At 39.6% G+C, this 24,072-nt stretch overlaps 1 protein-coding gene across 13 annotated transcripts in view; it reads left to right on the top strand.

Annotated features, from left to right (window-relative positions):
- Positions 1 to 22,491, top strand: part of nrcamb (neuronal cell adhesion molecule b) — an 83,967-nt gene extending 61,476 nt beyond the window's left edge. For 3 of the 13 annotated variants that reach the window (XM_077596233.1, XM_077596230.1, XM_077596231.1), the window contains 18 exons: positions 18 to 129; positions 208 to 374; positions 468 to 615; positions 1,352 to 1,476; positions 2,127 to 2,156; positions 3,690 to 3,791; positions 4,737 to 4,937; positions 5,017 to 5,087; positions 5,936 to 6,161; positions 7,162 to 7,277; positions 7,348 to 7,552; positions 8,626 to 8,748; positions 9,057 to 9,233; positions 12,899 to 13,033; positions 13,973 to 14,128; positions 14,513 to 14,644; positions 16,178 to 16,256; positions 20,649 to 22,491. In XM_077596233.1, coding sequence (XP_077452359.1) covers positions 18 to 129; positions 208 to 374; positions 468 to 615; positions 1,352 to 1,476; positions 2,127 to 2,156; positions 3,690 to 3,791; positions 4,737 to 4,937; positions 5,017 to 5,087; positions 5,936 to 6,161; positions 7,162 to 7,277; positions 7,348 to 7,552; positions 8,626 to 8,748; positions 9,057 to 9,233; positions 12,899 to 13,033; positions 13,973 to 14,128; positions 14,513 to 14,644; positions 16,178 to 16,256; positions 20,649 to 20,907 — 2,564 coding nt within the window. In that variant the 3' untranslated portion in view covers positions 20,908 to 22,491. Of the gene's footprint in view, positions 1 to 17; positions 130 to 207; positions 375 to 467; positions 616 to 1,351; positions 1,477 to 2,126; positions 2,157 to 3,689; positions 3,792 to 4,736; positions 4,938 to 5,016; positions 5,088 to 5,935; positions 6,162 to 7,161; positions 7,278 to 7,347; positions 7,553 to 8,625; positions 8,749 to 9,056; positions 9,234 to 12,898; positions 13,034 to 13,972; positions 14,129 to 14,512; positions 14,645 to 16,177; positions 16,775 to 17,877; positions 17,903 to 20,648 lie in introns of those variants that run through there. The other 10 variants (XM_077596234.1, XM_077596232.1, XM_077596239.1 and 7 more) reach the window with 7 other exon arrangements.
- Positions 22,492 to 24,072: the final 1,581 nt, after the last annotated feature.

Genomic DNA, 24,072 nt, shown 5'->3' with positions numbered 1-24,072 from the left:
GCCCTTCGTTTCCCCAGCCGAGCCTCCCAGAGTGCTGACGCCGGCCAACGCGGTCTACCAGGTCATCAAGAACCACAAAGCCCTGCTGGAGTGCGCCTCGTTCGGATCGCCCATCCCCAAAATTACCTGGCGAGTTAACGAACCCAGAACCGCATCGACTGCTCGTTCCAGGAAAAGCTTCCAACGGCGTTTTACGCTCACCTTCAGGTTCAAGGAGAGTCGTTCCGGCACGTTGGGCGCCGAAACGCACAAGGCGCACGACAACGGGACTTTGGAGATCCACGTGGCCCAGTCTAAGAATAGCGGGAAGTACACTTGCGTGGCCCGGAATTCCCTCGGTATCTACGAGAATCACGTGTACCTGGAAGTCAAAGGTAATCCGAGCCGCCGCCGCCGCCGCCGCCACACCATCGAATGGCGCCCACATTACGAATCACGGTAACGCCACGTCAACCTGCTCTTACCAGAACCGACCCGCATCCTGAAGCAACCCGAGTACAGAGTGGTGCAGCGTGGCAGGTCCGTTGTGTTCGAGTGCAAAGTCAAACACGATCCCACCCTGGTGCCCACCATGACGTGGCTCAAAGACGACGGCGAGCTGCCTGACGACGAAAGGTGGGATTGACCACCTAGCGGCTACCTTGGAATCACACTCTGTTAAATTATACTCGGAAAGTTCATTCCATCATTGGAAAATGGCTACCACTTATGGAACTAGCATGCTTTCTTAAACACAGCACCCTCTGCTGGATGGGGGGTGTTACTGCTGCACTTGCCTCCAAAAACAATCCATACACCTTGCGTATTTGACACTTTTTTTAATAAACGCGTTGTTTTGGAACAGTCCGAGGTTTAGTTGGATCAGGTTTCGGCAATAAATAATTGGTTGAAAATTATTGCAGTATATTGCCATAAATATATTTTCAATTGAGAACTTCGGGGTTGTAATCCCAGGGGTCGTCAAAATGTAATTCTTGGTGTTTAAATCTATTTTTCTCCATTAAAAAATAATAACAATTTTCTCACGCTAAGCGCCAATATATTTTTTGACCAATTATTGAAATGTATTTTGATCAATTCCATACAGTGGAGGAATTTTTGCTCAATTATAAAGGCAGCCAAATGTGATACATTTTCTTGAAACGTTCTCTTGTAAACCTGCAAAATATTAAAAACTGGATTCAGAAATATATTGCAATAATTTTCCAATTATTGATTTCTACGGTAAAAAATTAAATATCTTTATTTTCCGCGGTCTAAATTCAAATATATTTATTTGCGAGACAAATCTATTTCTGAAACAAACATTAAATTTTATTGACTCCATTCCAATTTCCATTTCTGGAAGCAGATTGGCGGTGGACGCCGACAGCCTGACCATTTCCGAGGTGACGGAGGGCGACGCCGGCGTGTACACGTGCATCATGAACACTACGCTGGACCACGACTCGGCCAGCGCCGAGCTGACCGTTGTCGGTAAGAGACCTCCACCTCATGACCCAACTTTTTGCACGGCAACGCGCTCGTAACATAACATAAACAAATTGAAATGAACTTGGATTCCGATGCAGACACACTCAAAAATAAGTTTAACCCAACCTTACACTAAACTTCATTCTAATTTTGTTTACATTTTGCTACCTTTCTTTTTGAAAAGATCGCGGTTTCACAAACTGTGAAAATTTGAGATGACATACCTGTCAACCTCTGCCGATAACTGCCCTTATAAATGATTATGATTCCCCTTACAAACCCCCGAAAAACCTTACAAACACCGTACGAGTCGTACGGAACAAAGAAAGTTGTAAAAAGTATAAAGTACAAAGTAAAGTAAACAGGAATGTATTAAGAAATATTAAAATGTAATTAAAAAAAAGATAGAAGGGCTGTAAAACATGAAAACAAATAAGAGTGGACAGAGCCACTGCCACTGGCTTCCGCGTGGCGGCGCTATCTTGGAAAAATAAATAAATAAATAAATGTCTGCCCAAAAATGTACTCGTATCTACAAATTGTTCGTATGTCGAGGTTATGTATGTTGTGTACTATACTCTGTTTGAATATGTCTGACATGAAATCACTTTACTTGATATTCCGCCCTCTACGCCCACTCGCCGACCCGGCAGAGGTCACGCCGACGCCGGCTGTTATCAACGGTAACGCCGGATGCACACATTGTCTTCCAGATGTGCTTCACTTTTGTTTTTAAAGTTTTTTTTTTTTTTACTGTAAAGTGAAGCATGTTGTGTCTTGATGATGCCGTTTTTACAGTTTTTTTTTCCCTGAGAGGACTTTTGGGTTTTGGTGTTTGCATGTTCTCCTCATGCATGCATTTTAGCTTCTTTGAAAGACATACCGTATTTTCTCACATATGTATTTGTCGCAAAAAAAATGATGACTGAATCGAGGGTACGGCTTATATAGCAATCTCTTGATTAATCACGAATTCACTACTTTGCGATTTTTTTTTGCTATTATTTATTTTAAGAAATTGTTTTTGTGATTTTTTTTTCAGTTTATAAAAATGTGAAAACCCACGCTGTAACTCGTAATCCGAAGCCACTCTTGCTAGTAGGACTTTTTATTTTTTTTTTAAATATGAGTGACCCTACTTTGCAATTTTTCAATTTTCATGGCCATGTTTGGTCTACATATTTTGAATTTGTCGACATGCACGTGCTTTAAGAATGGGCAATCCAGCAATGGATTTATACATTATCCCAGAAATAGCACGTGCGATTTTTCTCAAGGTTTTCCCTTCAAAGTATCACATTTGTACTTCCTATTAAAACCATGAATATGGAAGTGAAAATTGTGAATCAAGGGGCGTCTTATACAAGAGAAATGGTCAAATTCAACCATTTTTAAGGCAATTTTAAGGGTGAGGCTTATACTTGAGGGCGGCTAATATGCGAGAAAATACAGTACATTTTCCAGGTACTCGGACGTTTCGTCGAAAGACGTTTGGTCCCCGGACGTTTGGTCGACCGGACGTTTGGTCGACCGGACGTTTGGTCGACCGGACGTTTGGTCGACCGGACGTTTGGTCGACCGGACGTTTGGTCGACCGGACGTTTGGTAGAATGGACGTTTGGTCGCTGGGTTGTTAGTGTTGAAACCAGCTCTAAAAATTATAACCATGAGAGAGAGAGTGTGAGTTTAATATCTAAATATCTAATAATAAAATATCAACAGTAAACTCTCTGTCATAATTTGACAGCGAGCGAACCCGGCGACCAAACGTCCGTTCTACCAAACGTCCGCTCGACCAAACGTCCGGGGACCAAATGTCTTTCGACGAAACGTCCGGCCACGCATTTTCCATACATGCAAATGAGACGTCTGAATGGTTGTTTGACCAGACCAGTGCTAAAGAAATGTAGTGATTGTTGTAGAATGATGGATTCAGTCAAAAGAAGACCACCCGCATTCGTGTTTGAGTTCCTAGAAGACGATTTGCGATGCAGTTGCAATACTTGAGAAGCTTTCACGTTTCAAAAGAAGTCATCAGTCATGCACGAGTCGAAACCTAGCGGTTTAGCATATCCCATTCCGAACGGTCGCCCCATTCATATGCATGAGGCCCCGCTTGCCCGGTACATCTTCATTTGGATGTATCTTGTCATGACGTGAACCTGACGGCGCGCTGATTGCCCACGTGTTTTGTTTGGATTTTTTCTCTCCTCCAGAGCGACCCGAACCTCCCACGGACCTGGAGCTGACGGACCTCAAAAAGAGGAGCCTTCAACTCACCTGGATTCCTGGCGATGAGCACAATAGTCCAATTCAGAGTACGTCAACTTTGCTTTTTGTACATTAGCACTTTTAACTTTAACCTCACCATGTCAGGGTTAGTGTTAGCAAGCTAGCTTGTTTAGCTAGTGGTGCACCGATATCGGTACCGCGTACCTGTCAATTTATACGTTTTTCCTGTATTTTATGTGTTTTGATCATTTCACATTGTGTACGGCGTATAACCACTTTTGTATGGGATTTTTTTAAGTACGTTTTTTTTTGTAAAACCGATCTCGTTTTACCCATTTCGGCTTAAACACGGATCGTCTGGGTCACTGGTAGCAGACAAAAACGTCATTGTCGACTGCTAATATCGTCGTACTTTAAGCATGATATGCATTCCGCCTTTTCACTATATAGATATAGCGTGTCAGTAAGCAATGTACCCAGACAATCAAGATGTTTGCGTTATACAGATCTACAGAATCTTGAATTTAGTGCACCGACTGATTGGGCACCCCGTCCACTTTGGGGAAATTTTTAGACTTAAGTGCGCCCTATGTGCGTAAATACTTTCCGCGTTGTATTTGTATGGTTTATTATGACTTGATAAGGGGAATTGCAATTATTAATAATAGGAGCAATTGGCCGTGGTTGACAGGTATGGTACCGGTACGACTTTAAAATGATGTCCTCGGAATTGGTGAATGCTAATACAAAAATGCTAATACTGTGCTAATGCACATTTGGCTGGTTGCCCTCCCAAATCGTAGATAGACGTGTTATGGCGGCCGATCATCCTTGTGCGGTGAATTTAAATGAGTCAATCGCTCTAGCAACGTCAATGAGTTAAAATAGTATCTCGCCAAGCCATGATTTAAAAAAATAATAACGTAGTAATGGTGCTATAGCTGATACAAGGAGCCCCAAAAATGGTATAAGCACAAATTCAAAGACGTGAAATAGATTTATTGTCTGAAATGTATTTTTTTTTTTTTCAGAATTTGTGATCCAGTACGAAGACTCCCTCCATCATCACCGAGGTCACTGGCACAACCTGACCGAGGTGCCCGGAAGCAAGACCACGGCTCACCTCAAGCTGTCGCCCTACGTTCACTACACCTTCCGAGTTCTGGCCGTCAATTCCATGGGCGTCAGCCGGCCCAGTTTTCCCTCCAAGATGTATAAAACGGAACCTGCAGGTAGGGGAAACCACACAGATGGTCACCGTCTGGGAACATAGTAAATGTAAATAATAAGTTTTTTTCTCTCTTCTAAAAGCTCCGGATGAAAATCCAACGGATGTACGTGGCTTTGGATCAGAACATGACAATCTGGTCATCTCATGGAAGGTACGTCCGAATCACCTTGAGCCGATAATTAGCATTTCCAGGCCATACTTAGAACTCGTTATGTCAAGTCAATCGTATTTATGTTTTTTTATTTTTTATTTTTTGAGGGCCATCAGGTCTGCCAATTAGGAGGGACTCACTACCAGCTAAACGAATCAACACTTTTTAAAAAGTAGTCTTTCTATTCACTTCAAATTGGATCTTTAGTAGTTTTGATTTATTCAAAGAAAAGCGCAAAGATGGGGACACCTGTGAATAATGTTCTTATTGATGTTGTAAATTATTTTTCTTAAAAACCAAAATAGGGAAAAAATGTCTTTTGATTTACTTTTTATTAAAAAAGAGAACAAATTAAATCTTTTCTAGTTTATTTTTTATTTTTATTTTTTCAAAGAAAAACACAAAGGGGAATATTTTCATTGAATATTTTCTTATTTATTATTTTAAATTATTTTTATTTAAAGAATAGGGAAAAAAACTGTATTTTTGCTTATAATTTAAAAAATCTAAAAATGAATTTTTATTAGAAGTTTAACAATAAACATGATATCAACAAACACCATTTACATTTGCGTCGTTAATAAATAGGGAAAAAAAGGTATTCTTGCTTATAATTAAAAAAAATCTAAAAATGATTTTTTATTTGAAGTTTAACAATAAACATATCAACGAACACCATTTACATTTGCGTCCGACAATCGCGTATTAATGACAATTAAACATTGAAATGTTGTAATATAGTAAATCATATAAGTAAAAATTGTAAAAATGTACAATAAAGAAGTCATTGATGCACTGTTGTTTTCTTCTGGCTGACCTTTTGACCTTTTCTGTTCTCTCCTCGTTAGCCACTGAGCGCCCTCCAGGCTAACGGGCCGGGACTTCATTATCGAGTGATGTGGAGGCAGAAGATGATGGACGCCGATTGGATGTCGGCAAACGTGGCCAACAACTCCAAGTTCGTGGTGTCTGGGACACCGACGTTTGTTCCCTACGAGATTAAAGTTCAGGCGGTGAACAAGTACGGAGCGGGACCCGAGCCTGTCGTCGCCCTGGGTCACTCTGGGGAGGATCGTGAGTCTACTTTAGGGCTGTCAAACTCACTTCTTAGGTCTTACTACTAGGCTGCCAAAATTCATCGTCTAATGAATCCACATCTTTTCGCATTGTGCTCATCGATAGATCATTTTTGGACATTCAAATTGGTACAAATCTCTCTCATTAGATTAGATTGGTTTAGATTAGATTGGTTTAGATTAGATTAGATTAGTTTAGTTTAGATTAGTTTAGATTAGATTGAGATTTAGATTGAGATGAGATGAGATGAGATTGAGATTATATTGACATTGACATTATATTGAGATTGAGATTATAGTGACATTGAAATTATATTGAGATTGACATTATATTGAGATTGAGATTATATTGACATTGAGATTATTTTGACATTGAGATTATATTGAGATTGTGATTATATTTAGATTGAGATTATATTGAGATTGTGATTATATTTAGATTGAGATTATATTTAGATTGAGATGAGATATTTGATTCATTAGCAAATATTCTCTTGTAGTGGATTTTTAAAAATGTATTTACATTTTTTTAATCAGAAGAGGGCAAATATTAGATCTGTCATGTTTTAACCTGTTTTTTATTTAAAAAGGAAAAAGAGTTAATATTGCATTTTTAAAAATCTGTTTATTTACCATTAAAATGAAAAACAAATGATTAAAATAATTGTTCCCTTACTACAAAAAGCTCACATAAACATTATTTTAGATCTATAACACGGAGTATTTAAGGCATTTGATCCAGTTCTTTTAATCCAATTAAGTTTTAATTTATAAATATTATATCTATTTTTTTTTCATTTTAAAAGCAAAGAAAATAATTTATTCATGCTCAATCATAAAGTGGAAAAAATATACAATTTTGGACTAAAAAAATGGTAATTATTTAAAAAGAGTATATTCCCGATACATCTATGATCATCATTTGAATCTGTTCTTGGCTCTCTATCCCTGGCCAATCGTGTGTCAGTAACGGTCTATTTCCCTTTCCCGGTTGGCAGTCCCGGTCGCCGCTCCGGATTCGGTGCAGGTCTACGTGTTGAACAGCACCCTGGCCGAGGTCCACTGGGAGCCCGTGCCTCAAAAACTCATCCGCGGATACCTCAAAGGCTACAAGGTAGACTCGAACCCACCCGGGAAGCAATAAGCGTAAACAGACCCACCCAGAATCCCGTTTTTGTTGGCAGGTTTATTACTGGAAAGAACGCAGCCTGCACAAACGCAACCCGCATCACACGGAGAAGCAGATTCTGACCTTTAGCGGAAACCACAGCAAGGGAAAACTACCCGGCCTGCACCCTTTCAGCCTCTACTCCTTCAATGTCAGGGCGTACAATGGCAAGGGAGAAGGACCGCCCAGTCAAAACCAGCAGTTTGAGACCCCCGAAGGAGGTAAATTCAAGAAATTGCCTCCATGACTGTTCGAAGGCATATCTGGCAACCTCGGTCAATTTATAGGGCAAGTTTGATGACTTCTTTAAGAACATATACATGTAAATATGTAAGATTATAGCCAGAGGCTAATTTCCATCGTTATTCCCTTGTGCAGGTTGATGTTAAAATATTAAAAATAAAAGATAAAACCAATAAGGCAAGACTAGGGAGGAAGAGGAAAATGAATTTTCTATTTAAGGGAATTTAAAGAACTTTACCTTATAAAGATCGTTTTTGCGAATTTGTGCTGGCAGTTCTCCATTTTGTGTTTTCCTCAGGTAGACTGGCAGCCCACCAGGTTTATAAAGCACCTAATTGTGTTATTGTATTGTTTTGAAAAGATATTTCTATGTAGTTTTAATGCCAATTTGATTTACTGTCACTGAGTTTATTGCCATTGGACAGTGCTAGAGTCTAGACCAAGGGTATCAAACTCGGGTTGGTTCGCGAGCCACATTAATGTCAATGACATTTCATGTGGGCCGGACCATTTTAGATCTAATATCTAGATTTTTTTTTTTTTTTTTTCTAAATTGGACTAAAAGAACTGGATCAAAAGCCCTAAATAGTCCGTTTTTATAGATCTAAAACAATGTTTATTTGAGCTTTTTTTTTTTCTTAGTAATGGAAATGTCTTTTAATCATGTTTTTTATAAGTGGAAAACGGAAAATATTTGTATTTATTTTTAGATTTTACAAAATGCTTTTTGAACTAAAAACACAAAAGAAAAAAAATGTATTAAAAAATTGCAATGATTGTTTTTAAAAAGAGAAAAATCAGGAAATCTAATATACTACATCTATAATCTTCATTTGAATTTGATCCTAAAACAGAAAGTCGGCCCTCATCATTTACTTTCTCGGGCCGCACAAAATGATGCGGTGGGCCAGATTTGGCCCCCGGGCTGCCACTTTGACACCTGTGGTCTAGACTCTCAATTTTAGCTAGCTAAAACTTCTCTATAAAATGTGAAAAGGTCCTTTTAGCTTTTGACTGGACACTTGCACGCCTAATAATTGAATTTTTCCAGTTCCTAGTGCTCCTTCCTCCTTGGCGGTCACCAACTCCAATTTGGACTCTTTAAGCCTGGAATGGAACCCTCCCCATGAGCGCAACGGTCTCCTGACAGGCTACACCCTGAAATACCACCCGGGTAAGGTCATGTATTTCTTTGTAGCAGCAAATATTTAGCATCACCTAGTTGTCAGTTTCCTTCTTGTCTTGTACCGTCATCCTATTGGCTTAGATAACCGAGACGATGAACCAATCTAGTCACCATTGAATTAACAAATGGCCTTTTGTCATTCCCGCCCTCTTTTACCCGAACCCCACTTTTTGCTCAAAAACACTTGTGGTCATTACACTTCAACCCCCATCTTCATCTCTATCCTCCTCCTCTTCCTCACTCGCAATTCTCTCCATACAACCATCTCTCCATGTCGCCATGTCGCCATGTCGTAGTCAATAACTCCAACGAGCTGGGCCCAGAGGAGAACCTGGCCCTGGCACCCAATGAGACCTCGGTCACTTTGCTCAACCTCAAGTACAGCACGCGCTACAAGTTTTATTTGAATGCCAAAACGAGCAAGGGGGCCGGCCCGGCTGTCACGCAGGAGGCCGTCACCATTGTGGATGAAGGTAAGCCAGATTTAGGCTTGAAATCGCCCCATTGCGGTTGTCCACTTACATGCTTCATTTTAAATATGATTACCGTATTTTCTCGCATATAGGCCGCATTTGGCGCTCAAAAAAATGACAACTGAATCCAGGGTACGGCTTATATGCGCACAAATTAGACTTGACGTTCACGAAACTGAAAGGTGACAAAGACCAAACGCCATTACGCAAGAAAATGCGGCCGATATAGTAATTTATTCCAAAATAGAGAAACGATAAACAGATAAAACGCTAATCAAAATTGATTTTGACGTCTATGACTGAAATTCAAGAAAAAAACAAAACGTTTCTTGCATAAAACTGAAAAAACTGATTTACCTTATTTTCACGACTATAAGGCGCACTTAAAAGTCTTAAATTTTCTCCAAAATAGACAGGACGCCTTATAATCCAGTGTGCTTTATACATGAAAAAATGTGTCATTCATTGAGGGTGCGCCTTGTAATGCGGTGCGCCTTATAGTCGTGAAAATATGGTACTTGTGCCAGCCATTTTACCTAGGGATGACAAACGAGAGCGCTACGGACTCACTTCCTGGTTGTACTGCTCACCTGACTTCCTTTTTTAATTCGTCTATGTACAGGCAACACCCTTTCGCAATGTGCAATCCAGAAATGGATTTACACAGTATTTCAGAATAGCACGTGCGAAGATTTTCCCTTCAAAGTAAGACATTTGTACTTGCTATTAAAACCATGAATATGGAGGCGAACATTGTGAACAGGGGGCGTCTTAAACGAAAGAAATTGTTAAAGTCAACTATTTTAAGGGTGCGGCTTATACGTGGAAGCGGCTAATATGCGAGAAAATACGGCGGTATCTGCTTCCATACATTCAAAGAGCATTTTCTAGGAAAAAAACGCCACTCCAGGTTTATATTTCAGTGTAATTTACATCGTACATATGTTTATCAACAAATACATTTTTTTGTAGATTTTGCCGTTGAGGCTTGTAGTCCGGCGAAAATGATTATTCAAAATTATTGACATTAAACCAGAGGTTATTATTCAATTTTATAACCATTTGTCCAACAAATACGTCAAACGTATCCAAAAATATCATTGAATAAATCACGGTAAGTAAAAGTACTGTCAGAATCCATAAAAAAAGGAGCTACAGTACAGGAAATCAATTTTTGTTTATCCTTATTTACCATGTACAATCTTAGGAAATATGATCTTCATAATACACGGTACGCTCCATGAGAAAATTGATCGTGATTCCATATTTCCAGAGCTCCTATTTACCATAATTTGAAAAATGCGATACGCTGTATGGCAGAAAATGACGTATTCCATCACGATGATCATATTGTGTCTCTGCTTCATTGTTCCGTGACTTTGTGATATGAGTACTTGAAACATTATTTCACACTGGCTAATCCAACCACATTGTTTTCCAATATGACTGGCGTGGTTATGTCCCAAGTGTTTGCAAGTGCATACCTGTCAATTTCTACGATTTTTGATCATTTCAAATTGTGTACGCCGTATAACAATTTTTGTACGGGATTTTTTTAAAGTACTTTTTTGTAAAAATGATCTCGTTTGACCCATTTGGGCTGTAATCCGGATCGTGCCGGTCACTGGCAGCAGACGAAAACGTCATCGTTGACTGCTAAAATTATCATGCTTTAAGCATGATTAGATTAGATTAGATTACGTTAGGTTAGGTTAAATTAGATTAGGTTAGATTAGATTACGTTAGATTAGGTTAGATTAGGTTAGATTAGGTTATGTTAGGTTAGATTAGGTTATGTTAGGTTAGATTAGGTTAGATTGGGTTAGATTAGGTTAGATTAGGTTAGATTAGGTTAGATTAGGTTAGGTTAGGTTAGATTAGGTTAGATTAGGTTAGATTAGGTTAGATTAGGTTATGTTAGGTTAGATTAGATTAGGTTAGGTTAGATTAGGTTAGATTGGGTTAGATTGGGTTAGATTAGGTTAGATTATCTTAGATTAGGTTAGGTTAGGTTAGATTAGGTTAGATTAGGTTAGATTAGGTTAGATTAGGTTAGATTAGGTTAGGTTAGGTTAGGTTAGGTTAGGTTAGGTTAGATTAGGTTAGGTTAGATTATATTATATTAGGTTAGATTAGGTTCGGTTAGGTTTGGTTAGATTAGGTTAGATTAGGTTGGGTTAGATTAGGTTAGATTAGGTTGGGTTGGGTTAGATTAGGTCGGGTTAGATTAGGTTGGGTTAGATTAGGTTGGGTTAGATTAGGTTAGGTTAGATTAGGTTACGTTAGATTAGGTTACATTAGATTAGAACTTTATTTCATCCCATATTCAGGAAATTTCTTGGTACTTGGTAATTTCCTGATACGCACATGCGCATTCCCCTTTCACAGGTCGGCCTTTTTACTATATAAATATAGCACATCAGCAAGCAATGTACCCAGACAGTCAAACTGTCAGCGTCATACAGCGACATCTACAGAATCTTGAATTGAGTGCACCCACTGATTGGGCACCCCGTCCACTTTGGAGACAATTTGAGACTTTTAAATGCGCCCTATGTGAGTAAATATGTGCCACGTTGCTTCTGTACAGTTAATTAGGGGAATCACAATCATTTATAAGGGTAGCAATTGGCCGAGGTTGACAGGTATGCAAGTGTGTGTACGCATCCGCATCCACAGTGATTCCATTCCGCCCTGTTCTTATTTCTCCATCGCATCCGAGTCCTCGCGACTCATCTCGACAAAGACTTGGCCCCGGAAATCGACGGTATCCATTGCGAAGCATGAAACTCGGGGCCGCGTTCTCCTCCCGCCCCGATGGCATTGCGCCAAACTGGCCGAGAATCGCCACGGAACCTCCAAAGTTGGCGTCCGATTGGCCAATGGCTTCAAAGTCCAATTGAGTATTTTGGAAGTTAGCCACGTTCTAGGCCAAGGGTGTCAAACTCGGGTTTGTTCGCAGGCCGCAATAACATCAACTCGGTTTCATGTGGGCCGGACCATTTTAGATATAATATTTAGATTTTTTTAAAATAGATTGATTAAAATAACTGGATTAAAAGACCTAAATACTCATTTTTTATAGATTATTTGAGCTTTTTTCTTAGTACGAGAAAATCATTTATTTAATCATTGGTTTTCATTTCAAAAGGAAACCATTTTTTATTATCTTCCATAGTAAAGTGGAAACAAATATTTTTATATATTTTTAGATTTTGCAAGATGATTTTTGACCTAAAAACACAGAAAAAATGGATTAAAAAATTGAAATTATTGATTTAAAAGGGGGAAAATCAGGAAATATAATATACATCTATATCTATCATTTTAATTTGATCCTAAAACAGAGAGTCGCCACTAATGATTGACTTTTCCGGGCCACACTAAATGATGCGGCGGGCCAGATTTGACCCCCGGGCCGCCACTTTGACACCTGTGTTCTAGGCAATATCCCGGGTTACGTATTTTTGGAGTCCCTTTCGGACAGCAATGGAGGTTCCAACCGTATGTGAAAATGGCTTGTCCTGGCATGGAAATTTGTCCGCCATACCCGATAGAATCCCGCAACCCATGTGCATCCATCCATCCCTTGCTTTGGTCCCCGGGGCCGATAGCGTTTTTGGCAAATGATGTCCACCGACAGATGTTTTCTCTTGTGTGTTCAGCGCCGGCGGTGGCGGCGGCGGCGCCCAGCCCTTTCGGCAGCGTTAACTCTTCCCGGGCGGAGGACGGCACCTTGATCAGTTGGGAGTACTGGGGCCCCGAGAGAAACATTTATTTAGAGTACATAGACGAGAACAGTAAGCAACATTGTTGTTGTTGTTGTTGTTATGATCATTCGTGAGCCATCCATGGGATTAAGAGATATTTTATGAGAAGCAAAGTGATGCTAATGCTAATTGTTGCGCTGTCTTATTGATTGCAATTGAGTGGATTAGCAAGCAGATGCAAAAGTTGCACCGTCAGCTCAGTATTTGGTTTTCATACGTATGACATTGTGGATGATGAAAAGATATTTTTGCATGGCTACGTCACTCCTCAAACTTGTTATAACTTTGGACTAGATACATGAAAATTGTAGTTGTTTTAAAAATCGTCATAGCGGATAATAAAGAAAGAACGTTGATTAGTTAGTTAGCTAAAAGTGAGGAGAATTAATTTAAAAGGTACGGCATAGGTGGCGTCAAGTGCAGAGCTGCCAAATATCAAAATTCAGATTTCATATTCAGTAAATAGATTTATTTTTTTAGATTTGGTGGCATTGACCAGTAAAAATAATGTGCAATATGATCAAATGCTTTTCAAACAGTTTCCTTTTTTTCAATAGTTCATTTTTGCCAAGTAATAAAGAACGAATGAACGATTACGTTTTTAGCTAACACCAAAAAATTGACATGTCGGCCAAAAGGAAGTGAGCACGCTACTTAATTTTCAAAATAATGGAACGTTTTGACAAGGTGCCGAATGGCAAACGTATTCCGTTGCTTTCCGAAAGTTAAAATGGCGAAAAAGTTCAACCTTTTAATCATTTTCCCATTTAAATTTGTGCAGAAAAAAATATGGCGAAGCTCGCATTTTTTCTGAATTTTCGTAGTTTGGATCCAAAATCCGTATTTCGTCAACGTATTTGGTTAAGATTGTCAGCTCTGCAATTGCCATCAAGTCGCTACCGCCGTCACGTTACATCTCCGACCCCGCCCACGCGCATCTACTGTCTTGTCCGCCGTCCCCCCCTGCAGGTGAAGAAGAGTGGCGCAAAGAGCCGGTCAACGGCTCTCAGAACTTTTTGCTCAGGGGCCTGAAGGAGGGCCTGACCTATAGGGTGCGCTTGGCGGCCCGAGGTCACGCCGACCGAGAGCCCCAACGCTCCAAGGAGCTCACGGTGACCGTGCCAGGTGAGCCCGTGGCGGGTAACTGGGACCGCCCCCTTCCCCCGCCCGCCCATGGTCATCCTCCGGGGTCCGGGGTCGCGCTCCCGGATCGGCATGCGCTTTAGCCTCACCGAAAGTTGTTAACTTTCACGTAGCGCTCACATAGTCGTTGCGCCACGCACTTGGTATTAATATCTAAACATCGCCGCTACGTGGTAAATGTGTGGGTGTGGCGTACGTGTTTATGTGTGGGTGATACGGATAAACTCATTGTGACATGTTCAGTTAACCCATCATGAGCCGGAGCTGAGCCAGTAGATACTAAAAGAGACAACTAGCCTTTGGCTTTCGAGGAAAATCCACGGTTGTGTTTCTCATTTTTCCGTCCTTTCTTTTGTTTGGGCGCAGCCGTGGCAAGCCGACAGGTGGACATCGCCACGCAGGGTTGGTTCATCGGCCTCATGTGCGCCATCGCGCTCCTCATCCTCATCCTCCTCATCATCTGCTTCATCCAGAGGAACAAGGGAGGCAAATATCCAGGTGAGGAGGAATGAATTGAATTGAATGGAATGAGATTTTTAAGCTTTCAGCACGTTGTGCGCAAATAATAACAACAGACAGACAAATAAATCATAAATAAGAAAGAAAGAAATAAGTTCAAGTGTCTTGATAGATCTGAAATACAACTTCAGGAACAGATTAAGAAAGAGTGAGATCAATTTAATAGGAAATAGGTTTATTACCAGACTGCATGATGGGGAGAGAGCTCAAACAGCTGTGAACACGCTCAGTCTGTTGTCCTTGCAAGTCTCTCTCCAAATGAACAGTGGGTCAGTCTTTATATAGGAAAACAGGGTAAAGTTTCTATGACAGCGATGTAGGACAGAGTTTATGCAAACAAAGCCAGTTTGGCCAGTCTATCTTACATTTTACAATCTTAACAAACAATTGTAAAGCCAGTTGGCCAGTCTATCCCACAGCCTCTCTACGAGCACTGGGCGGAGCGTTGCATTTTTTTCCGTGTTTTTTTTTCCACATTAGTCAGTGCGAATGGCGGAGCGATCGCTAATACGAGAAGAGTATATACTACCGTATTTTGCCGTTTAATATACCCGGGTATATTGAACGATGTTTGCTTTTTTGAGCCTCCCGTTTGTGCGCCATTTAATATACCCCTGCCATTTAATATACCCGGGACTCGGCAGAAATGTCGATAGATGCTTACCCAGAGGATAGTCGTCAACCGATTAGAAAACAGGCGCTGCTGAGAAATAATCCAGCCTGGAAAAGGGATTCTCGCCGTGCACGGTCACTCCAGATATTAAACTGCAGCGTCTGGATTCCTTATCGGTGTGTTGACCCCGGCTACTCGAAGGACCAAATGTTGGAATAATGATTCAAACCTTTTAAATCATTATTAGTAATATTTAATTAAAAAAGGAAAAACATCTTTCAACAAATTCTGCTTACAACTTCGAAGGAGATGCCTTGTGACGTCGTCTCAGTCCACAGTGCATTCTGAATTGCAGTAACTGAATCATTGTATTTAATCGCGACATTCGAAAAACATGTTTATGTAATCAGTACAATAACACTCTCGATGGTTTAGAAAAACAACAGTGTGAGGAATGCATTATAAGGTAAACCAAGTAGTATTATAATGTAAACAAAGCATTCTAAAGTAAACCAAGCAGGATTATAATGTAAACAAAGCAGTATTATAATGTAAGCAAAGCCGTATTTTCAAATCTGCTGTTGGAGTCTCGTCATAACAGTCTCATTGGGTCCTGCCGGGAGTGTCCGTAACACTGTGTCCTTGAGCAAATCCTTGTAAAGGAGACGATGATGTGGAGGAAAAATGTCCATGTTCCCGTGACTGTTTATAGCCTTACTACTTATTTAAAAAAATGCTTACAACACATATAGAATATTCCATAATAATTCTAACAAACGGCAACTCAGCTTTTTTGGCAAGATGTTCATGCGGGCACCAATTTGGTTTAAGTTTCGGAAGCTTTTTTCGTCCCTTTTTACTTCTACAATTTCTAACTTTTCTTTGTATTTTGGGGCCAGTCAAAGAGAAGGAGGACGCTCACACAGACCCGGAATTTCAGCCCATGAAAGACGAAGACTGCACTTTTGGTGAATACAGGTGAGAGAACCCCACTGTTTCTAGCCAGGGCGAAGCTGTTTTTAATTTTTCCCCGCCATCATTTACGAGTGACGATGATGAAACAGAAGTATTTTCTGGACGGTGGAATTCTTCATATTCTCAGGATAATTTTTTTCCGCTGAAAATATTCTTTCAATTCCTCGGCATGGTGCAAGCTAATACGAATCATAAGCTAATATGAATCATAAGCTAGTCAAGACAGCGATGGAACCGACCGACCGACCGACACAAGCGAGCACTTTACTGACTTGACATTTTTCTGGAAAGCTTTTGGGTTTTCAAACAACCGTTTTTTTAAAAAGAAAAAAAATATCTTTTTGTATGAATTATGAATTATTCAAATGTGTTCTACTCAATGAATATACTGAGATAAAATGATATCTAAATGTATGGGAAATGTATAGAATATGTGGTATGCATGCTGTGAAGAGCTGATGTGCATATATACATAAATATATAGATACACATTATATTAAAAAGAGTGTATTATATCATAATGTGTTGTCATGGAATTGTGGTCCATGAATGCAGAAAGAGTGCCTGGGAAATATACTTTTAATAATGGTATAAATTTAGTTTTTCTTGAGCTTTTTTCATGTCTCTCAGATCAGTTAATGAATATTATAAAAAATAAAGTGGTCCTATTAGAATGGATAAAAGGACATTTTGCTAAAATGAATAATTATGCAAAGTCTAAGGAAATATTAGTGCAGTGGTGCGATAATATTCATTTTTAAAACTACACGTTAACCAATGTATTCATTTTGACTGAATGCATTTTAATACAATAATTTAGTGTTTAGACTTTTCTGCTGTCAAATTAAGTTTTTTTAAAACAATGATTTGTCCAGATGATATTTAAGTTTTGACTTTATACTGTGGTGCTAACACTTTTTATATTGTCATTTCATAATTTTTCCTCAAAGAAAATCATGATTTTCAAATAATGAGTCAGCACCTCAAAATGTTGGTTTTATTCCCAGTTGTATTGCAGCTTTATTCACTTCCTATGTTTTACTCTTTTGCACAATACAATCATCCCTCGCCATTTCGTGGTTAAAAATTTTGCGGCTTCACTACATTGGATTTTTTTCTGGGGATTTTTTCTTCTTAAATTTTTACAATTCTTAAAATTTTTATTTCATTTAATTTTTTAATTTTTTTATTTTATTTTATTTTTAATTGTTTTAATTTTATTTTTTATTTTTATTTTATTTTTTAAAGTTCATAAAAAAGTGAAAATCCACACTGACACTCATAAACAGAAGCCACTCTTGCTACAATGACTCAGCACTGAAGAATTATTATTATGTATTATTATTTTTTAATAGGGGTGACCCTACTTTCGCGTTTTTTTTTTCAATTATGACGGCCATGTTTGGTCCACAATAACCACGATATTCGAGGGATTACTGTACTGCAAAAATACTAATATAGCCAATGTGAAGAAACCATGAGTCTCATCACGCAACAGAAATATCTCAATGTGGGTAAATCTGACATATTTTTCATATTTGCTGTGTTATTTACTCAAAATAAGTCTCGTGTAAGACACGTTTGCCGTCTACACCAGACAATGTTTTCATGCGCGTATGTGTAGGGGACTCCATCCGGCCTTGGAAGAGGTAAGGGCCATGTCGTATGTTTATGTGTGAAGCGGGTGGGTTTCATAGGGGTGGGGGGCCGAAACCCCCCCACAAAAAAACGAATGCTAGCCTTGAAAATGCATCGCAGGCTGTCAGTCATCAAGTTTGCGAGGTCATAAAGCCTTCGTGGTGTCTGCGCTGGCTGATTTAGTGCCTCTCTTGGCTGTAAAGTGGACCTTACGTACTTCAACTGGATGGGTGGGCAATTCTACTCGCGGGTGTTTAAATCTAGCGTGGAAAGTGGGTGGAAGAAAAGAAAAAAAACTGAAAGAGCCATTTTTTGTAGCGTGGCAATCTTGTATACAGCCATAAAATTGGGAAAAATTGTATTTTAGCACATCCTATAGCAAGGGTGTCAAACTCGGTTTGGCTCGCGGGCCGCATTAACGTCAACTCAATTTCATGTGGACCGGGCCATTTTAGATATAATATTTAGATATTTTTTTTATAAATGGATTAAAGGAACTGGATTAAAAGCCCTAAATATTCAATTTTTTTATAGATTATTGGAGTTTTTTTCTTAGTAAGAGAAAATCATTTATTTAATAATTGGTTTTCATTTCAAAAGGAAACCATTTTAATTATGTTCCATATTAAAGTGGAAAACAGAAAATATTTTTATATATTTTTAGATTTTGCAAGATGATTTTTGACCTAAAAACACAGAAAAATGGATTAAAAATTGCAATTATTGATTTAAAAGGGGGAAAATCAGGAAATATAATTTACATCTATATCTATAATTTTTAATTTGATCCTAAAACAAGAGTTGGCACTCATGATTTACTTTCCCGGGCCACACAAAATGATGCAGCGGGCCAGATTTGGCCCCCGGGCCGCCACTTTGACACCTGTGTTCTATAGGGTGAAAATCAATACAAATCCACGTTGAGCTGTCCCAATACTTTTGCACTTTCAGCACCACGACGACTTTAGGCCTTGATGTCATTGACGTTCCAATCACGTACATGGCGAAGACTTTGAGTTTCTTTGATAACGATGTCACGCTTGCTTTTGGATGGACGCTCTGATTGGTCGTCTTTTGAATTCAACATCATTTTTTGAGTTTTTCATCCCGGCCTTTTTTTTGTATCCGTGACGCTGCAACCGAACAACAAAAACAATGTGTTGATCACCTCATGACGTTTTTGGTTTCGAGGGGAATTCAACCAGTGTTTGTCGTCTCGTATTCCCCTTTTGCCTGATGGAAACCAATCAATCAATCATTCATAAATGCCCTTTTCTTGCTTTTTTTTAGACAGAGCTGAGTATCATGTCTTTTATAATGCTCTAAATACATTTTTAAATGAAAGCAATATTGTTAAAAGCACATTTATGGTATCAAAATGAATGTAAATATACACTAGTTATAGCTGAATAACACTCATAGCAATAGACGTCCAATTCATTTAGACTAGGAAGACTGGCTCCTGTTTCAGCGCCGCTGACGGTTCTAGACGTCCAATCCATTTGACTGTCCAAAGGATTGGACGTCTTGCGTCGTCAATGGCGGCCGAGGGTACTCGGACGTTTCGTCGAAAGACGTTTGGTCGACCGGACGTTTGCTAGAACGGACGTTTGCTAGAACGGACGTTCGCTAGAACGGACGTTCGCTAGAACGGACGTTCGCTAGAACGGACGTTCGCTAGAACGGACGTTCGCTAGAACGGACGTTCGCTAGAACGGACGTTCGCTAGAACGGACGTTCGCTAGAACGGACGTTCGCTAGAACGGACGTTCGCTAGAACGGACGTTCGCTAGAACGGACGTTCGCTAGAACGGACGTTCGCTAGAACGGACGTTCGCTAGAACGGACGTTCGCTAGAACGGACGTTCGCTAGAACGGACGTTCGCTAGAACGGACGTTCGCTAGAACGGACGTTCGCTAGAACGGACGTTCGCTAGAACGGACGTTCGCTAGAACGGACGTTCGCTAGAACGGACGTTCGCTAGAACGGACGTTCGCTAGAACGGACGTTCGCTAGAACGGACGTTCGCTAGAACGGACGTTCGCTAGAACGGACGTTCGCTAGAACGGACGTTCGCTAGAACGGACGTTCGCTAGAACGGACGTTCGCTAGAACGGACGTTCGCTAGAACGGACGTTCGCTAGAACGGACGTTCTAGCGAACGGACGTTTGGTCGCTGGGTTGTTACTGTTGAAACCAGCTCTCAAAATTATAATCATGAGAGAGAGAGTTGAATATCTAAATATCTAATATCAAAATATCAACAGTAAACTCTGTCATAATTTGACAGCGAGCGAACCCGGCGACTAAACGTCCATTCTACCAAACGTCCGGGGACCAAACGTCTTTCGACGAAACGTCCGGTCACGCGGCCGAGGAGTTCAATTAATAAGCCTGTTTTTTTTCTCAGTATTTAGGCCATTGCATGGCAATAGGCGTCCAATTGATTCAGACTAGGAAGACTGGCTCCTGTTTCAGGGCCACTGACGGTTCTAGACGTCCAATCCGTTTGACTGTCCAAAGTATTGGACGTCTTGCGTCGTCAATGGCGGCCGAGGAGTGTGTTGAGGGTACAAAAAAAAATCCAAATTGTGCGTGAAAGGGTTAAATTCATAGTCTGTTGATGGTAAATTGATTTTCTGATTGAAGGACAAATCAATCTTGACATAAAATGCTCTGTCTAAAAAAAAAAAAAAAAAAGTCATCTGCCATAACGTCATTAGCGCTAACACCTAGCATGTGATTCTCTCCCTCAGCGACAATGAGGACCATAAACCGTTAAAGGGAAGCCGCACGCCGTCGAGCGCCACGGTTAAACGGGACGACAGCGACGACAGTTTAGTTGACTACGGGGAAGGAGGAGACGGACAGTTCAACGAGGACGGCTCCTTTATTGGCCAGTATAGCGGAAAGAGCCCCGCCCGGGACTCCGCCTCCGCCGCCGCCGCCGTCAACCGGGGCCACGAGAGCTCCGGGCCGCCGTCTCCCGTTAACGCCATGAACACCTTCGTGTAGCTTCTTCTCCATCGTTAAAGGGAAAGGACGTGCTTCTGCGTCTTGTCATTGGGAAACCTTCGCACAGACGCTAAAAGAACGCTAGTAACGATCTCCTTTTGGACCAAATGACGTTTAAATGGTCTGGTTTGGTTCCAAGTCCGTCCCTTTAAGAGTAACTTCTCCGTTTTACTCTCATCAAATATAGACTGTTCTGGATTAATATAGTTCGGAAGGGGACGGTTTGGTTTTTTCTAAGGGAATTTACATACCGTATTTTCTCGCATTTACACCGTATTTGTTGCAAAAAAAATGATGACTGAATCAAGTGTGCGGCTTATATGTGCATAAAATGGACTTGACATGCATGAAACTGCAAGGTGACAAAGACGAAATAACGAAATAGTCAATCGGTCATTTCTTTCAAATGAGATCAAAAGAGATAAAACGCTAATCAAAATTTATTTTGATGTCTATGAATATAATTATAGGAAAAAAATAAACCGTATCTTGCATAAAACGTGCTCAGGGTGCTGCCATTTTATCTAGGGATGACAAACTAGACCGCTACAGACACACTTCCTTTTTGAATTTGTCTACGATCCTTTGGATTCATACATAATCTCAGAAATAGCACGTGCAATGATTTTTCTCAAGATTTTCCCTTAAAAACGTAACACATTTGCACTCCCTATTAAAACTATGAATATGGAGGTGAGAATTGTGAATCAACGGACGGCTTATACGAGAGAAATTGTAAAATTTAAACATTTTAAGGCAATTTTAAGGGTGCGGCTTATACGCGGAGGCGCCTTATACGAGAGAAATTGTCAAATTCCACCATTTTAAGGCAAATTTAAGGGTGTGGCATATACGCGGAGGCGGCTTATACGAGAGAAATTGTCAAATTCGACCATTTTAAGGCAAATTTAAGAGTACGGCTTATACGCAGAGGCGGCTTATACAAGAAAAATTGTCAAATTCAACCATTTTAAGGCAAATTTAAGGATAGGGCTTATACGTGGAGGCGGCTTATACGAGAGAAATTGTCAAATTCAACCATTTTAAGGCAAATTTAAGGGTACGGCCTATATGCAGAGGCGGCTCATACGAGATAAATTGTCAAAATCAACCCTTTTAAGGCAAATTTAAGGGTAGGCCTTATACGCGGAGGCGGCTTATATGCGAGAAAATACGGTAGTAATAACACTAAATGCATTGTATGCTACGCACATCCTGTTCATCACGACCTGTTGCACGGCTTGGTCACGTGACCCCCAAAGTCACCCGCAAAGCCCCCCTGCATGTGACAAGTGCTTGATTGTGTGCGAGTGCCTTTTGTTCACACCCATTGAAACTGTTGTAGGAAATGAATGAGCCTGATTGGGTGCCATTGACGGTGATGGACGTCATTTTGCGTGTTGGACGTGAGTTCAGGTATTCTTTTTTTAATTTTAATTTTTTTGCGTATGTTGTGCAACACCAAATAGTCGTGGGTTGTATATTTGCTACATGTTTTTTTAAACATTTTTTTCCCGCAGCATATAATATTTTGGGTATACATTTTTACATCATTCTAGTAGCTCACATATAAAGAATTTTTTTTATTTTTGGCAGAAGTCCGTGCACATCAGTTTTATTACCACTTCATGACTGGGACATAAAATGGGTTTTAGGACCTTTGCCAAGGAATTTAATGTTTTTTTTCCCTTTTTTTTAATATATATATATATATGATTGATGATATGATATGATATATGATTTTTTTGGATAAGCAATAGTGTATTGCTTGGTGAAGTGGATAGCACGAGGGCAGTTTGGCCTTTTTATTTTGACAATTTAGTCTGTAAATGTCTGCGTTGGTGAGTGGAAATTTTTGAAAATACATTTTTTGCCTTCCAAAATGACTACAAAACCATCAAACAAAAAATTGAATTTTCGCTTCTTTTACTTTGGCGAACGTCTGCTTTGATTTGAACTAAAATCCATGAAACTCAATAACATTATTTCAATATAATCTGAATGTATGCACACATTTTCCATTTCCTATCATAATAATAATAATAATAATGATAATAGTGTTTTGACTTCTACTAACGTCGCTTCTTGAGAGCCTTAAGATCAAGGTTTCTTTTTTTTTTCTTAACTTGCATCAAGTTTGACTTTCTTTTTATCGTCGGCCACTTTTAGAATATTTTGTTGAAATATGTAAATAGACATTGAAGTGGATTGTACAGGGTTAGCGAGGGCGCCGCATTGTGCATGATTTTTAATGTTCATAGCACTGTATGAAATGTAGAGAATATATATAAATATACCGTCATATTTCTTGCTGTGCATTGTGTACATATTTTGTTCTGCAATGGACTGGACGCATAAAAATCATATACATCAGATTTAACGATTTTTTTTTCAATATTGCTGCCAAAATATGTCGTTTTGAACAATATTTCCCACTTGTTTTTGTATTTAAGGCGCAGATTTGTACTAACATACTTTCTTTGTTTCTATTTAATTTCTTTTTGTTTAGTGCAAGTATGAATCTTCATAAAGGAGAGCTAGTCATGATTCAATAAATATTCACTTTTTTCCTTGCGGTGTCGATACGAGGCTCTTTTATTTTGAAATAAACGGACTTCCGGACCCCAACCCAATCAATCCTTCAATATTTGACCTCATTTGACCCCCACTTTCTTCCCTCCAGCGTCCAATTCCCGGAAGATTGACTTTCCGTGGACTGAGTGTCTGCCATGCTGTCCATTAACGTCCCCTTTTAACAAATCCATTTTATGATTGATCTGATGGGAAGCAGCTTTTTGCTCCGCCTTCTTTTTCTCCCAATGCTTGCTTTCAGCATCGTCATGTTCATTAGGATGAAATATGAAAACAAACAGGATTTTCTGCAATATTTATTTTTACCACTACAGTAATACCTTGACATACGTTGTCCTTTCTCGTTAAAATTGTAATATCCTGTTTTTGGTGTTTTTTGTCGGTACACGGTCGATTGGTCGCCGGTCTTTTGGTCGCCCGGAAGGTAAGTGATAATTACCATTTAAATGGTTGCTCAAATTCCCTAAATACAAACTGTGAATGATTATTTAGTCATACTTAATGCCCTATTAATTATTAGGCTAAAGAAAAGCTCCAAATTTCACGGACTTTTATTGTTTTTTGTTGGAGAAC

Source organism: Stigmatopora argus, chromosome 3 (assembly GCF_051989625.1).
Source record: "Stigmatopora argus isolate UIUO_Sarg chromosome 3, RoL_Sarg_1.0, whole genome shotgun sequence".
NCBI lineage: Eukaryota > Metazoa > Chordata > Actinopteri > Syngnathiformes > Syngnathidae > Stigmatopora > Stigmatopora argus.
The sequence above is the reverse complement of the archived record's forward strand: the minus strand, read 5'-3'. Positions and strand labels throughout refer to the sequence as shown.